Source organism: Pseudophryne corroboree, chromosome 5 (assembly GCF_028390025.1).
Source record: "Pseudophryne corroboree isolate aPseCor3 chromosome 5, aPseCor3.hap2, whole genome shotgun sequence".
Lineage (NCBI taxonomy): Eukaryota > Metazoa > Chordata > Amphibia > Anura > Myobatrachidae > Pseudophryne > Pseudophryne corroboree.
Window position 1 is genome coordinate 161,757,680 of NC_086448.1, and position 18,110 is coordinate 161,775,789.

General features: G+C 43.4%; 1 protein-coding gene across 2 annotated transcripts in view; it reads right to left on the reverse strand.

Moving 5' to 3' along the window:
• Positions 1 to 18,110, reverse strand: part of XYLB (xylulokinase) — a 509,150-nt gene that overhangs the window by 405,544 nt on the left and 85,496 nt on the right. For both annotated transcript variants that reach the window (XM_063921841.1, XM_063921840.1), the window contains exons 3-4: positions 7,207 to 7,276; positions 2,691 to 2,771 (exon numbers count right to left, since the gene is read on the reverse strand). In XM_063921841.1, coding sequence (XP_063777911.1) covers positions 2,691 to 2,771; positions 7,207 to 7,218 — 93 coding nt within the window. In that variant the 5' untranslated portion in view covers positions 7,219 to 7,276. The remainder of the gene's footprint in view (positions 1 to 2,690; positions 2,772 to 7,206; positions 7,277 to 18,110) is intronic.

Sequence of the window (18,110 nt, forward strand, 5' to 3'; positions counted from 1 at the left end):
TCAAATCTGAAGAAAAGTGTCACATCGGATGGCTCTTACGATCCGATGCGCACTCCCGTGTCAGATTTGTCTGAACTACAAATCTCTGAGGCTGCCCCAACTATTTATCGGAATCTGAAGAAATCAGGTGCACATCGGAGTGTTTTCTTTACTTCAGATGTATCTGATCAGATTCATCTGAAGCGTCACTTGACTGGCATCTCCCTGGCCACTCCCACCCATCACAGGACATGGCGGCAGCAGCAGCATCAGACCAATCTCATGTAGCATGCGTGCATCAGATATATCTGATGCGATCTGGCACATAACATGATTGCATTAGATATATCTGAAGTGAATGTAGTGAAATTAAAGCCAGGGTCTGATCCGATTCCCGGGAAGCTCCCGGGAGAGTTCAAGAGAAATCTGATGCGATCTGCAGTTCAGACAAGTCTGATGCTGGCCATACACTTTTGCAATGCCCAGCGACGCGACATCACGGGGCATCGCACCGGCAGTTCAGGTGCGATTAAATCGCACCTGAACTGCCAAAGTGATTACCATGCGATCATGCAATAGATCGCATGGTAATCACGTGATGGGCACGTCACCGCCAAGTGGGAGCGGCCTCTGGCCGCTCCCGGTGGGTGCCCATCACACATCGCAGTACGATATATCTCATGTGGGTTTAAAACCACATGCGATCGCTCTGCGATGCGATAAAAATTAAGTGCAGCACATAATATCTTGAGACGCTATATTCGACCGGCGTGCCCGCGCATCACGTCTCAAGGTACCTAAAATGTGCATACAATCCTTCAATTTCTCTCACAGACGTGGTTGAAATCGAAGGATAGCATCGATTATCTCATAAGTGTATGGGCACCATGAGTAGTGGATGGGGGCCTTAAGACCTGACAGGAAGTGGTATTATTTATTACACTAGGCACAGATTTAAAGATATACAGTATACAGATGGAACCTCTGTTATTCAGGTTCTCTCTGTGACTAGGCCCGCCCGCCTGGGCACACCTAGTCACTGTGAGTGTCTCCATCTGGACGGGTGCACTCCCGGACAGAGATGCTCCCCAGTCACTTTAATGGAGAGCGTCTCCGTCTGCGCGCCCTGACAGAGAGACTAGGCGGATGGATCACCTAGTCACGCCGGGAGTGCACGCCTGCGACTAGGCAGGGTTAGATAAAGAAGGCTCCATCTGTATCCAAATGAAGTCAATATCAATGGCTAGTACAGAGTGCTACAATAAACTGTACAGATGTGTCCTTATACATCTAGCCCATGGGTCTTCAACCTCGGCCCTCCAGCTGCTGTGGAACTACACATCCCAGCATGACCTGCCTCAGTTTTAGCATGCCTTAATAGCAAAACTGTGTCAGGGCATGCTGGAAAGTGTTGTTCCACAGCAGCTGGAGGGCCGAGGTTGAAGACCCATGATCTAGCCTCAATACACCATGCACTGCAAGATGCTGGCAGTTCCCGGGCAACTCTGCTAACGTTGGGCATGTTTTTTTTGCCGAAACTGTGTCTTAAGACGCACAAGCACACTCTACTGATTAGAATGATATGCAGCATGCCTATATTCTGTGTGCAACTGCGACTGTATCTACATACGAAATGCTACGTTACAATGTTTTCCAGGAGCTGGTGCTCCTTACCTCTGGAATTCTTTACCTCTCCCTATCAGGTTCTCCATCCACTTCTCTACAAAATTTTAAACAGACTATCAAGACCGACAGTACTTCGTCATCAAACCTAGCCATCTCTCATCCTAACGTTCTGTTCCAAACTTACTTGTTTTCCCCATGTGTGTCACTCTTGTCTGTCTGTCCCCTCCCATTTAGAGTGTAAGCTCTCATGAGCAGGACCCTCTCCCCTCATTTGTTTTTCCTTCTCTTACTTAGACTATCTTGTAATCCATACTCCCTACAACAGAACCTAACCCTCGGTTATGCCACCCTAATGCTTATCTTAGTGTCATGTCCCCTGATGGAGAAATGTTTTTATACCATATACTTGTCCTACATTGTATTGTACTATACTGTAAGTCCTTGTTTTCTTGCTTTGCTCATTTGTTGACATAGGGCCCAATTCAGTAAGGATTGCAAATTCTGCTAAATTGCAGAATTTGCCATCTTTTGGATCGCATGTTCGGATCTCATGCTGGGGCCGCCCATCGCAGTGCAAGGCCGACCAGCATGTTAACAGCTGCCCCCTCTTAACTATGCTGAAATTGCATTGTGACAGCAATTTCAGCGCAATCGCTAAACACGAGGAAGCCTCCTGCCGCAGGAGGCCCGCTGCCATTTTAGCAGCCGCCCTGATCACGCCCTCCGTTTCTCCATCGCTGCTCCCACAACGTACTGTCTCAGCCTTGGACACAGAGCATTGCCCCTCCCCCAGTGAACGCCTCTGCCTGATTGAAGCCCGCATCCTCTTAGCAGATTTTGCGGTTGGATGGCGTATTGCGCTCCAACCTGAATCAGGCCCATACTTTGTTTTACGATGCGGAACCATATAAATAAACGGTAATAATAATGACTGCATAGTAACTTGTTCAAAGTAGTGGAACTGTTGCAATCATCTAAACAGTGACTAATTATTCTGGGACTACAGTAGGATCAGCTGGGCCACACACTGATGTACAATGGCTGCTCTCCCTCCTTTGTGACAAACAGAGAATGGCTGCATTTACCTGGCCAGTCCCCGACAAAGCTTTCACTGTGGAGAAGTTGAACCCAGATGACTTCATTCTATCCAGGATACAGTCTAGTGCCTGCACAGAAATATAGAAAGACAGTAAATACATGGCTGTATTAGCCTGTTAATACCCACTAATAACAGCAGGGGGTGTAATAGGGTATGCCGGCGTCCGGGCTCCCGGCGACCAGCATACTGGCGCCGGAATCCCGACCGCCGGCATACCAACAGCTGGGCGAGTGCAAATGAGCCCCTTGCGTGGACCCCCAAGAGGGAGAAAAAGTGTCGGTATGCCGGGTGTCGGGATTCCGGCGCCGGTATACTGTGCGCCAGGATCCCGACAGCCAGCAAAGTGAAGACCACCCACAGTAGGAATTAACAGACTAAACCAGACAATTTGCTTCATCCCTTATGTAGAACAAACTATTATCAAACTACATTTATGAGGACAATGGGGATTATAAGCAATTTGTGTGCAGTACATACAGTATTGTTCACAAAAGAGAAGGTGTATTTATTTGTTATCTACCAAAATGTAGTTATCTAAAAAAATGTACTGTAATACCTGTATAGTATATCATAATACTGTCCAGGAGTCATTTGTCTTACACAGTACTAGAAAATGACCTAGTTGTTGTCTCCGGCATAACAGGTTAGTGGCTGTGGGTGGTATTAGATGGATGCATAAGTGTGAGGATAACAGATGTTCTGGGAATGTGGCATGGCATACTGTAGTACAGGTGCTGAGAAATGGACACAAAAAATGGGCAGATATAAATCAGGGTAAGTGAATGCCTTTAACTCACTGTGGTTAGGCTACTATGTAGACTAGGGGGCACACATATACAGATGGCGCCTCAATCATCTAGCCTTCTCTGCTGCGCCTAGCTGCACCAAGGTTTATTAGCATAAGCCTTTCATCTATTGTTCTCAGCTGCAATACAATACAGAGAGAACAATACAGCAGGGGATTAAGTCATTACAGCAGGGGTCCGACAGCACTGGCTCAATTAATACTATTAAAAGGGATAGATGAGCAGGGCTCCATCTGTATATGTCTGATAATGTAGGGTTGTGGTGTGGGATGCGCCCATTTTGTTGTGTACTTTGTGCCTATCTTGCCATGTGCATTTTATTATTGGTAATGTAGCGTGTGTGTATCCCTGATCCAGCCATATTGTGCATATGACACTGCAGGCTGCAAAACTGTAAACGGTAATCAAAGGGGTGACGTTCAGTGAAGGCACTGCTGAAAGATAGGCATGCTGGAGGTCCTCTGATATATATCTGGAACAATCTCGACTTCTCAGCATCCGAGCCAGCACAGCTGGTGTTTGAGCACCCCTAATATTTGTGCTGACGCTATTCATTTTTATGCATGGTCTGTTTAAATCGTAACTCCCCCCCCCCCCCCCCCCTAACAAAAAAAAAAAAAACATTTTGGGAAGTGGGCTCCCATGCTACTCAGTTTATATGGCAGTTGATATAGAGAGATTACTGTCCTACTGTAATCTATTACCCCCTCAGACTATATAGAGATCACTGACACATCACTTAATATACAAGCACAGGATTAATGTCTCATTTAAAAGGACTATAACCAGTGCTTAAAGTGGTCCTAGAGAGGTGGTGGAACTCAAACCCCCCCCTCTCAGCGCCTGTTAAATAAAGGGACTGCGCATGCCAGGAAAAGGGCCGTGGTCTCAAAAAGAAAGGGGCATGGTCAAGCAATAGTATCATGACGTAATGACGTCTCTCCCATAGTGCACACTGCGAGAGCCGGAGCTCGAGAGTGAACTGCCTCCGGCAGCCGCTGTAGCGATGGAACCAGGCACCCGTTGGTAACAAAATCTCAGCGGGCGCCCGGCATCTCCCTGCACGACGGACTGACATCCTGGGTTAAGTGGGCCAGAGGAGGCAGAACTGGTTCTGTCTCCAAATGGAATTGATAGAACACAGTTCCGCCCCGTTTTGTCTCACTTTAACCCCTGACTGTGACTAAATTACACTTATAAAAGACTTGGCTTTTACCCATACTGTTCACAGAATTCTCCATATGACAGTGTTTTGCAGTGCTGATAGCAATGTCCTTAGAAAAAAGCATTTTTTGCTATTTACACTTTTACAGCTCAAATCACAGATTGATTATAATGTGGCAATGAGAACATCATCCACATGATTGTACTAGTTTCCCCCCTGCATGCAGGAGTACATTGATTTTTTTAAACCCACCTGTTGCATACAATGCATTTAATGTAAAGTGTATTTAGCCAACCACTGCAAATACCTAAGTCAGGCATGTCCAAACTGCGGCCCTCCAGCTGTTGTGACACTACATATCCCAGCATGCCCTGATACTGTTTTGCTGTCAGAGAATGCTAAAGCTGTGTCAGGGCATGCTGGGATATGTAGTTTCGCAACAGCTGGAGGGCCGCAGTTTGGACATGCCTGACCTAGGTTATACCAAGGTTATTTTACAAAACAGACCATATGGTATTTTACCTTTAAAGGAAAAAAACACAAAAATTATTTTTAAAAAATTGTGTTTGGGGGAAGTCAGGTGATATTAACAGAATAACATATTAGTTTACTTGCTCTCCTCTGATCTAGTGGATCCCACTCGGCGTCTAAGGCTCCTCTATTCTGCTTAAAGTGAGATTTTCTGAAACTGCACTGTAAAGGTTCCTGGCTATCTTGCAGCAGTTTAATAATAAGAGTTTGAGATTTTATTAATCTTACCAAACTCTATTTTATGTAGTAAGATATTGCTATTCTGCTGGCCTCACTGTTTCATTTTCTTTACACTAAGGCAGTGGTTCACAAACTTTTTTGAATGATGGCGCCCTAGAGTATTAGAATATTTTTCACGGCACTTCTAGGTCAAAAGTTTCTTATTGATAAATTTAGAAAACTGTTAATTAAATTGTGTTATATGTCATCTTTAGGTTGAGTTATGTGGTGAAGGACTGCCTGTTTGTCCACATATTTTATGATTGACAGCCACCAGCACTGGTTTTGCCTATTACACTTCCCATAAATAATTTGAATTAAACCTGAACTACCAATCCAAGGCACCCCTGCAAGTGTCCCGAGGCACCCCAGGGTGCCACGGCACACAGTTTGAGAACCACTGCACTAAGGGGTAAATTTACTAAGATTCGTGTTTTTGGCGTGTTTGCCGGAGTTCAAACTTGGGTGGTTACGATTGTACACAGTGTGTCAGGGACTGCATAGTTCCACATGGAGTTAATGTTGAACATCAGGATTTTCTAGGTTTAGCAGAGCAGCAGCAGAAGGACTGAAGGGTCCAGTCCAGAGTTTGCCCCAATCAGCTGTCAGCCGGAAGCTCAGCTAATTAATTAACAGCACCTGTAATTTGCCTTTAAGTATGTGTTCAGTGAACAGAGACATTGCTCCTGACAGCAGTTAGTGCCCAGGCGATAAGTGTGTAGGGTTATGTTAGGAGCCATTTGGAACATGCACTGTTTGTGACTACCAGTATTTGGACTGTTGTCAGCTGTTGTGAGAACTGCCTGTAAACCTGAGCTGCAAATCCTGCATTTGATGTTGTATCCTGCCTGAGGTGGCAATAAAAGTGTGTTGGGCAAACAGGGAGCTTAGTAAATTTACCCCTAAAAATCTCTAGTCACTATCAAACAAGTATTTTTGTGTAATTAACGATTATATATTATCTCTTATTATTAACAGAGCACCAATTTGGTCCCCAGTGCATGCAACCAGATTTGTCACACATATGGTGCTGTGCAATAAGGCGCCACTATTCTCACATGGCTGGGGTAAAATTTACTCCAAACACTGTTCTGACTTCAGTTGTTGTGAGGCTGAACAAAATACTTACAATGTGTCTTCTATTGTGGTCTCAAGTGGATGTTCCGTTTGTGTTTGCATTCAGCAGGATATTTACACTAATTACTTTCACAAACAGTAATACAGGTTTTGCAAAAAGCAATGAGCTGTCATTTATAACAAAAAATCATATATCAACTTTTACTGGAGACAGACTAAGATAAGCTAATAATTGTGGGTATATGGGCCACAGTGAGGGGGGATAATGCATTGAGAAGGAAGTCAAACAAATCCGGGAGCCAGCAGTAACTGGAACACGGTCACTGAGCAATTACTGTATCAGTAGAGAAAATTCTCTACAGTAAGTAGCAATGTCTGGCACACCAGCTACCTAGATCCTGGGATTTATTTGGTTACAGGACGTATTTTCTTCTTAAACCTTTATATTACGTAATTCTTCTTATATGCTACTATGAAATAGTGTATTTAACTAGAGAATAGTGTTGGACTTATTACTTATATATCCCCGTAATATTATTATTGTGATCTTGTACTTTTATACATATTTTGTCATCTCTTCAATTGTAGCCAGAACTTCATTTTACATATATTCCTCACTTGTAATGGTGATTCAGAGACCAGTGAAGGCAACAGAATTCCTACATACAGTATGTAAAAACATGATATCAGTTATACAGTCTTACCTTCACCCACATTAACACTGGTGACGTTACCGTCAGCTTGTCACTATGGACGTGAACCCCTCCGTGCGTTCTGCAAATATCCCAAAAAAATACATTCATTTTAACAACCAGCTGATGCCTTCTTATACACAGTATATCTCTGAGTAACTTTACATTGTAATTAACATGTTTTAAAACGGAGCATACTAAGGGCCGTATTCAATAGCTTTCCGGTCCTTTCCAATGGAAAGAACCCGACAGCCCTCTATTCAATGCCGGTCCCAACAGTGTCAATCCGACTGTTTTAAAAGTCGGATTGACATTGTCGGAAACGAGGCTAAAAGCTGTCAGGTTTGGCTCCGCTTCTGACAATACACGTGTATTCCGACTTGTCGGAAAAACTGTGCCCGGATTGAATAGCTCGGAAGCCCTTACGACCTATTCCAGTCGGAAACTGCTGTCTTTCCGACAAGACAGCAGTTTCCGACTCTAATTGAATACGGCCCTAATTAGAAGAAGCACAATACAAAGGAGTAGTACAGTACATTAAGGAACACTTGCTAGGCTGTGCAATTGCAATAGTTTTATATAGCTCAAAAAATAGAATAAAATCTATAGTGCAACCTGAGAAACTTTAAGAGGACAGACGTTAGACAAGGAAGTAGTTGTACCCATCTATCACGAACCACTTTACCAGGTTCGGCACAGAAGGATACTAGTAAGTGATTGCCAGGCCTGAGAATACCACTCCGAAGTACCATAGACAATGCTCCCAGAGGAAACAGGTATAGCAGGGATACAGGATGCAGCAGGATTTACAAAACGAGGATAGATTCAGCTATACATACTGTAGTACCGAAGTTCAACCTCTATACCACTTGGCCAGTGATTCCCAAACTCGGTGATGTGGCACCCTGGGGGGTGCCCTGGGCTGGTGGTCCAAGAACATTTAAAATTATTTATGGCCAATGTAATATGCAAAACTAGTGTTTGTGGCTTCCAATCAACAGAAGTGAATCCTGTCCCTCCCCTGATAACTGGACCTAAGAATGACATTTAAACACTATGGGGTATATTTAATTGAAGTCGAATCCATTCCTACATTCATTTGTCGGAATGGATCCGACTTGGGTTATTCAATGTAATTTCAATTCGACTTTTAAAAAAGTCGAATTGAGATGCAGGAGCTATACGGGGGAGAGCCGCAGGCAGACTGGGGAGAGCAGCGTAGCGCTGCTCTTCCCAGTCTGCCCGTGGCTCTCCCCCTTTCATCTCTCTGCCTCACAGTCTCCACGTCCCTCCGTTCCCCGTCCCGCATCACAGCCGCCGCTCACGGCAGCGTCCATCCGGCTCCAGCAAGCGAGGTCTCGCTTGCTGGAGCCGGGTGGAAGCTGCTGTGAGCAGCAGCTGTGAAATCCTCCAGCACTACTCTCCACCCGTCTGGCTGCCCGCTGCTTTCCCCGTCTCCCCGCGACTCTCCCCTCTCTCCTCCACAGTCCCTCATTTCAGTCCGACATTTTTTTATGTCGGACTGAGATGGTCGGAAACAGGGCCAAATCCTGTCGAATTTGGCCCCGCAGCTATACCGCCGATTCACGTAGTATTCGACAAGTCGAATTCCCAGCCTTATCGAATAAAAACAGCTGGGATTGAATAGGTCGAATCACGATTCGACCTTAAAAAGTCGAAAACTGCCGTCTTTTCGACAGATGGCAGCTTTCGACCCTAATTGAATAGACCCCTATATATTGAATTTAATATTTTTTTTCTGGATTTCTCAATAAGAAACTTTTGGCCTAGGGGTACCGTGAGAACAATTCTGATACTGTGGGGAGCAGTGATTCAGAAAAGTTTGGGAACCACTGCACTAGGCATTATAGAGTAAAGGATAGCAAAATAATTAATAGTTGAATTGCTACCAAATGGAACGTGTTAACAGCAGAGATGTATGTGCTTTGGTTTTAGATCTGTATCTCCTTCATGTTTTGGCTTTGTTTTGCCAAAACCACCCTTGCATGTTTTGGTTATATATATATATATATATATATATATATATACACACACTGCTCAAAAAAATAAAGGGAACACTTAAACAACACAATGTAACTCCAAGTCAATCACACTTCTGTGAAATCAAACTGTCCACTTAGGAAGCAACACTGATTGACAATCAATTTCACATGCTGTTGTGCAAATGGAATAGACAACAGGTGGGAATTATAGGCAATTAGCAAGCTACCCCCAATAAAGGAGTTGTTCTGCAGGTGGTGACCACAGACCACTTCTCAGCTCCTATGCTTTCTGGCTGATGTTTTGGTCACTTTTGAAAGATGGTGGTGCTTTCTTTCTAGTGGTAGCATGAGACGGAGTCTACAACCCACACAAGTGGCTCAGGTAGTGCAGCTCATCCAGGATGGCACATCAATGCGAGCTGTGGCAAGAAGGTTTGCTGTGTCTGTCAGCGTAGTGTCCAGAGCATGGAGGCGCTACCAGGAGACAGGCCAGTACATCAGGAGACGTGGAGGAGGCCGTAGGAGGGCAACAACCCAGCAGTAGGACCGCTACCTCTGCCTTTGTGCAAGGAGGAACAGGAGGAGCACTGCCAGAGCCCTGCAAAATGACCTCCAGCAAGCCACAAATGTGCATGTGTCTACTCAAACGATCAGAAACAGACTCCATGAGGGTGGTATGAGGGCCTGACGTCCGCAGGTGGGGGTTGTGCTTACAGCCCAACACCGTGCAGGACGTTTGGCATTTGCCAGAGAACACTAAGATTGGCAAATTCGCCACTGCTGCCCTGTGCTCTTCACAGATGAAAGCAGGTTCTCACTGAGCATATGTGACAGACGTGAAAGAGTCTGGAGACGCCAAGGAGAACGTTCTGCTGCCTGCAACATCCTCCAGCATGACCGGTTTGGCAGTGGGTCACTAATGGTGTGGGGTGGCATTTCTTTGGGGGCCGCACAACCCTCCATGTGCTCGCCAGAGGTAGCCTAACTGCCATTAGGTACCGAGATGAGATCCTCAGACCCCTTGAGACCATATGCTGGTGTGGTTGGCCCTGGGTTCCTCCTAATGCAAGACAATGCTAGACCTCATGTGGCTGGAGTGTGTCAGCAGTTCCTGCAAGACGAAGGCATTGATGCTATGGACTGGCCCACCCGTTCCCCAGACCTGAATCCAATTGAGCACATCTGGGACATCATGTCTCGCTCCATCCACCAACGCCACGTTGCACCACAGACTGTCCAGGAGTTGGCGGATGCTTTAGTCCAGCTATGGGAGGAGATCCCTCAGGAGACCATCCGCCACCTCATCAGGAGCATGCCCAGGCATTGTAGGAAGGTCATACAGGCACGTGGAGGCCACACACATTACTGAGCCTCATTTTGACTTGTTTTAAGGACATTACATCAAAGTTGGATCAGCCTGTAGTGTGTTTTTCCACTTTAATTTTGAGTGTGACTCCAAATCCAGACCTCCATGGGTTAATAAATTTGATTTCCATTGATAATTTTTGTGTGCTTTTGTTGTCAGCATATTCAACTATGTAAACAACAAAGTATTTAATAAGAATATTTAATTAATTCAGATCTAGGATGTGTTATTTTAGTGTTCCCTTTATTTTTTTGAGCAGTGTATATATATATATATATATATATATATATATTTATTTTTTTACAAAAAATCATAACAACAGCTAAAATCACATAATTTGGGCCTGTTTTTGATTTGTATGTATTATTAAGCGCCAATTGGGTCCACACTGTTTTTGTTCCTACAGTATTATTAACCTCAATAACATTCATTTCCAGTTACAGCTTACAATATAGTTTTAATCCAGTTTAGGCAGAAAGGTTGCAACGAGGTACCTGAATGACTATGCTAAGCGGAAGCAGTGGGCCGCACAAAATGTGGCAGTTCATCTTCCGACATGGCACATATAGGAAACAGAGTGGTACTGCAGTGGCAGACGGTGGCAGTTTAATAAATGATAAAAATGTTTATCTATGCAAAAAGACTGTCAGCAATGCTCCAAACAGCGCATAATGCAAAGAAAAGAGATTCAAGATGGAATTGTCCTTGGGCCCTCCCATCCACCTCATGCACAGTTTAACAAATCAACCACTTCAGTGACAGGGACTGCCACTTGTGGCTGAAGTGATTGGTTTGTTTGGGCCCCCACAAAATAAGCTACCAATGGGCAGAGGGCATTGCTGGCAATGATCTCTATGTACACAAACTGGCTCTACGGAGGCAAGATGTAATCATCCGATTCCTCACTCGCATCAGTGGGTCCCTCACTTGCATCATTCGTTCCTGCTCGAATCCACCACTGCAGGTGCCTCTATATTTTTCTACAACTAACATTGCTCGGAGTCACAGTGCTTATGTGAAGTTAGTGAATACAGTGGACTACAGCCTGTGGAGTCACTGCTTCACCAGTGTGTGACAGGACAGGGTGTAAATGGACACAGCCACTGGATGGATAACACAGCACACAGTACAACAACAAATAAATATATATATATATATATATATATATATATTTGTTTACTTTTTATTAACTTTTTTTAAACTTTGTTTACAAATGACACTGCGGAGTCACACTGCTTATGTGAACATAGTGGGGTACAACCTGCAGTGTCACAATACTTGCATGGATACACTGGGGTACGACCTGCAGCATCACAGTACTTGTATGGATACACTGGGGTACGGCCTGCAGCATCACAGTACTTGTATGGATACACTGGGATACGACTGGCAGTGTCACAGTACTTGTATGGATACACTGGGGTACAGCCTGCAGCGTCACAGTACTTGTATGTATACAATGGGGTACAGCTTGCAGTGTCACAGTACTTGGGATTTGGGATACACTGGGGAACAGCACAAAAAACTATTTTTAAAACATTTTGTATTTATTTTTTTAACTGTTTTTACTTTTTTCTAACTTTGTATTACTTTTTTAAAATGTTACTTTTTTTTTTTAACCTTGCACTGAAACAAATGGACCCCCGATAGATGCGTCAGCAGCACTGGAGTAGATGGACAATGGACAGCTGCGTCGGCAGTACTGTAGTAGATGGACAATGGACAGGTGCATCGGAAGCACTGGAGCAAATGAACAATGGACAGGTGCATCGGCAGCACTGGAGTGGATGGACACAGCACTGAGCACAGAAGCAGCCATTGGAGTGTATGGAGGAAACACAGCACAGCCCCTGGACTGACACAGCACCATCACACAGCAGAGTACAGCACAGAGTGAAGCACATGGTGTCGATCACCGTGGGAAGGGACTCATATGCAAGCCAAAACCTGCAAGAATCCGACACTGGGATTGATGACCTTTTGCCTTGTTTTGAGAACTGAGTCAGGTGGGAAAGCCTAAGCCAGACTCGGATCCAGTATGTTTGGGTGTTTTGGTTCTCCAAGAACCAAACCATCTCATCTCTAGTTAAGAGTTCCAGCTGTAGTACTTGTGTTTGGCCACCAATGTTGTAGCAGTGTAGAGAAGAGCTGGTGATGGTGGAGCATGAAGATCAGAAGTGCTGGTACAGTAATGTACAGCAAAGCAGGAGGTAGATGTTTGGTAAGATAACACAAGAGTGGAGCAGCTGGCACAGACATTAGTAAATGGCATTTGTTGTAATGGAATGTGGGACAATGAACAACACAATCTGGTATCTGGCACAAATGGCTGTGCCACAGAGTAGAGGTCACAGTCATAAACTGGTTCTGGCTGCAGACGGGATAGTCGTGGTCACAAACCCAAGTTCAGTCTCGGTGGCAGAGAGGATAACAAGGATTACAGGAAAAGGTTCAGTCCAGGCAACACACATGATTGTCACTATCAAAAACAGCAGTCAGCTTTCTGGCAGCAGAATATGGTGCTCAGAGCAGTAGTATGGAAATGCTAGTGTGTGAATGCTTTATCTGGCAAGGCCTGTCTATAACAGATGGTAATTTACGACAGATGGCAGCAACTAGTTTCAGGTAAGAGCCAGCCCCTAGATGACATCTTACATGGGGCATGTTATCACTGGAAGGCAAAGAGAGCAAAAAAACTAAAAAAAAACTGGAAAAGGTATTCCACTAAAGAATAATCAGTTAAAAGTACCAAAATACCTGTTCTGCAAAGCAGTTACCTGCTGTTACTAACACCATCATAACATAGGTAAGCAGCAATTCTGTGGGCAGATCCCAGGGCCGGCATCAGGGGGGTAGACTGCAGGGACTGGATTCACGACCCCTGGACAGATGGGGGGCCCACCCCTGGCTCCTAATGCTAACACCTGCAGCCTCCAGGTAGCAGCTGGGTACTAGTCGCAAGGCAGTGTGTGGCAGTGCGGGATAGGCAGCTACCTTATGGCAATGGGGAGGAGCAGTGCAGTTTCTCAAGTTCTGGAGGAAGCAGCAAGAAAGAGTGCTGGGGCGAGGGTGCTGTGAGTCTCTGGCTATGGGGATCGGCGCTGGAGGAGGCAGGCAGGAAGAGTGCTGGGGAGAGGGGCCGTCTGGCTGTGGGTGATGTGAGGTTCTGGCTATGGGGACTGGCGCTGAAGCGGTAAGCAGGAGTGGTGCTGGGGTGAGGGGGCCGGCTGGCTGCAGGTGCTGTGCGGTGGAACTTTATGCAATTAAATTGTGTGTGTACATGGCTATGGCGGCAGTGTGTGTGCTTGTTTGTATGCGGCTTGTACCTAATGGAATGGGTCATGTATATTAATATATTTATAAAATAGTGTGGTATATCGAGACAGAATTCATCAACATGATTGGACACATAAGATCACATGACCATGCATTATTTCCCAACATCTGCACACCACAGGCCTGATCTACTTCCTGCTATGACCAAAACTTCATCACAAAGTCACAGCTGTATCACTCCACAAGTGTAAACAGTACCAGCTCTCACAGAGACACTGCTCACAGGAAAGCAGCACATCACTGCCTCACTATGACACACATTTGTGACTGAAAAACTTCACAAAATGTCAAAGTTTACACATAACTCAAATGACCACACATAACACCTCATCACACATGACTTGTACAATAATTATCTATTCAAAAAATGTGAACATGACTTCCCTGAGCAGCCACTTCAGAATCAGCAGACAGTGAGGGCGATATTCACTTACGCTGTTATTTTTGATGAATATTTAATTGTAGAAGTCAAACTAAATAGCCAAGTCTGAACTATGTAATTCCTTCTATTCTGTATAATCTCCACATAGAATCTCTCTTATGCAAACTCATGTATGTTTTTTGATGTAATGATTGGCTTGTAATTGGCATTGCATGTATGGGGAAGTTGCTCAGTGAAACATAGTTTATTTTTGCATACTGTCTAATGTATACCTCCCTTGAACATTTGGCCATTTGTGGTCAGGTGTACTACATATTTACATTTAATGAGGTGTAGACTTGGTGTAAAGGACAGAGTGTGATTCCTGATTAGTAAAAAAAAAAAATACCAAACACTGAGCAACATCACCAAATAGGTAATTTCAACTTTAAACTTGTCATTTATTTTGTACAGTCTGGACATGGCTACTAATAACAGATACACAGACAAAATTCTTAAAGCTATGTGTGCAAATGCTAGGAGCTTAGGAGACAAAATTCCAGAGCTAATTGCGATAATGACAAGGGATAACCTGGATTTTGTGGCAATTACAGAGTCATGGTGCAATGAGAATCATGACTGGGACATAGCTATACCAGGATACAATTTATTTAGGAAGGATAGAATGGGAAGAATAGGAGGAAGGGTACCAATGTATGTGAAAAAAGCATAAATGCTACTCTAATACAAAATATTGAAGATAAAACCGAGGCCCTTTGGGTCACCATAGAAACTGGGGAGGACATTATTCTCATTGGGGTGATCTATAGACCACCAGGCCAGGGGCAGGATTTGGACAGGAACCTATTGTTGGACATCACTAAAATGGCTTTAAAGGGACAAGTCATAATCATGGGAGACTTTAATTTACCTGATGTGCATTGGGAGGGGTCTTTTGCAAGTTCACCTACAAGTGGCAAATTTCTACATTCCTTACAGGGAGCATCTCTCAAGCAATTGGTGATGGAGCCCACTTGCAAAGACTCAATATTAGATTTAATTCTTACAAATGGTGACAGGATATCTGGGGGACAGGATATGTGGGTGAGCAACTGGGATCCAGTGATCATCAAGCAGTATGGTTTAGTGTAAGGACAGGATCCAACTCCTGTCACACAAAAATAAAGGTGTCAGATTTTAGAAATGCTGACTTTACAAAAATGGGGAGATGTTTAAGTGATTCATTGGTGGACTGGAGGAACTTGGAAGGAGTGCAGGAGAGGTGGGAAAAACTGAGAAGTGCAATACTAAGGGCAACAGACCATTGTATCAGAAGGGTTAGGAAAAGCACCAGGAAAAGGAAGCCAGTGTGGTTCTCAAAAGAAGTATCAACTAGTGTGAAAGCAAAAAAGATTTTAGGAAGCTTTTAGGAAATACAATCAGACTAAAAATAATAACGACAAAGAAGTGTATCTTGACAGATGGAAGGATGATAAGAAAGTGATCAGATGTGCAAAGGCTGAAGCTGAGGAGAAAATGGCCCAGTCAGTAAATAAAGGAGGCAAAACTTTTTTTTAAAGTATTTAAGTGAAAGGAGAAAATCAAATGGAGGAATAATAAGACTTAAGACAGAGAGTGAGAATTTGGTGGAGGGAGACAAGGCAATAGCAGATCACCTAAATAATTATTTTTGCTCAGTATTTACTACAGAAGGAGAAGGGAAGAGGCCACAATTAAGTTGCAAGGACATTCATAAAACTAAAGGTAGGGAAAGTATATTTACAGAGGAAAAGGTCCTAACAGAACTTTCAATACTAAAAGTGGATAAATCAATGGGGCCAGATGGGATACACCCCAGGATACTCAAAGAGCTAAAAGATGTGCTGGTTACACCTTTAACAGATCTATTTAACCAGTCACTAAATACAGGTGCCATTCCAGGGGACTGGAAAAGAGCAAATGTAGTTCCACTGCACAAAAGTGGAAGAAAGGAAGAAGAAAGTAACTACAGACCAGTAAGCTTTACATCAGTAGTAGGGAAATTAATGGAAAACTATTAAAAGAAAGAGTTGTGGAATATCTTAAATCAAACAACTTACAGGATCCAAAACAGCATGGATTTACTGGTGAGAGATCATGCCAAACAAATATTATTGACTTTTTTGACTCTGTGACGAAAATAATAGTTCAAGGGGGAGCTGTAGATGTAGCATATCTAGACTTTAGTAAGGCATTTGATACTGTCCCACATTGCAGACTGCTAAATAAACTTGAAAGCATGAGGGTGGATTATAAAACAGTTAAATGGATAAGAACCCGGTTGCGCCTGAATCTACTCATTAATTTCAGGTAATTTAGTTTGATTCTGGTTTAAATTCTAGCTGAGAACTGGAATATATATAAGAGACTGAAAAAGACCTTTAGTTTGCCAATTCTTTTGAACACATAAAGATTGATAAGAGACATTCAAGAAACTCTTTATTCAAAAATAAGGTCAAGACATTTATTTGTTGTTACATGGCCGCATTATTTAAACATTTCAATGTTGTATTCATCTTGTACATCTAAACTGTGTTATCAGGAAATAGAAAATATGCTGGATATTGTAAGTAACAGATTCTTGTATTGTTCGATTGATGTAACTTACTGTATCCCTTGCAATAAAAAACACTTTTGAAAAAAAAAAAGAACCTGGTTGCAGGATAGCAAACAGACAGTTGTAGTAAATGGAGTGCAATCTATGGAGGGAAATGTTACCAGTGGAGTACCCCAGGGATCTGTACTTAGTCCAGTTCTCTTTAATATCTTTGTTGGTGATATTGCAAATGGTATTGAAGGGAAAGTATGCCTTTTTGCAGATGATACAAAGTATGCAACAGGGTAGACACTCCGGGAGGGGTAAAACATATGATTGATGACCTAGGTAGGTTTGAGAAACGGTCAAGAACGTGGCAACTACAGTTTAATGCTAAAAAATGCAAAATCATGCACTTTGGTCTCAAAAACCCAAAGGCTAAATATAGTATCAAGGGTACTATAATGGAAACTACTGAGGAGGAAAGGGATCTAGGAGTCACTATTTTAAGTGACTTGAAGGCAGGAAAGCAATGCAACAAAGCAATGAGAAAGGCAAGTCAGATGCTTGGTTGCATAGGGAGAGGAATCAGTAGCAGGAAAAAAGAAGTTATAATGCCACTGTTACGGCCCCATCTGGAATACTGTGTCCAGTTCTGGAGACCATATCTCCAGAAGGATATAAATACATTAGCGAGTGTACAAAGAAGGGCAACTAAAATGGTGCATGGCCTACATCACAAAACTTACCCGGAAAGGAAAAAAGATCTTTATATGTAAAGTTTGGAGGAGAGAAGGGAAAGGGGGGACATGATAGAAACTTTCATATATATCAAGGGTCTTAACAAAGTTCAGGAGGGAAACATTCTTCAAAGGTAGAGAAGTATTAGAACTCAAGGACATACACTGAGACTGGAGGGGGGAGGTTCAGAGGAAATTTAAGGAAAAATTACTTCATAGAAAGGGTAGTGGATGAGTGGAATAGCCTCCCATCAGAGGTGGTAGCGGCTAAGACTGTAGAGCAATTTAAACATGCTTGGGATAGGCATATGAATATCTTTACAAAGAATTAAGGTTCAAAAAGGGTTGAGATTACCTAAAGAATAATAAAGGGGCAGACTAGATCGGCCAAGTGGTTCTTATCTGCCGTCAAATTCTATGTTTCTATGTAGAACTGTTTTGATACAACAAGGACCATTTTATAAGATAGATATACCACTTTTGGGTGTGCGGTTGCGCTCTGATATACGCACGCCTTGTGTGGTTTAACACACTA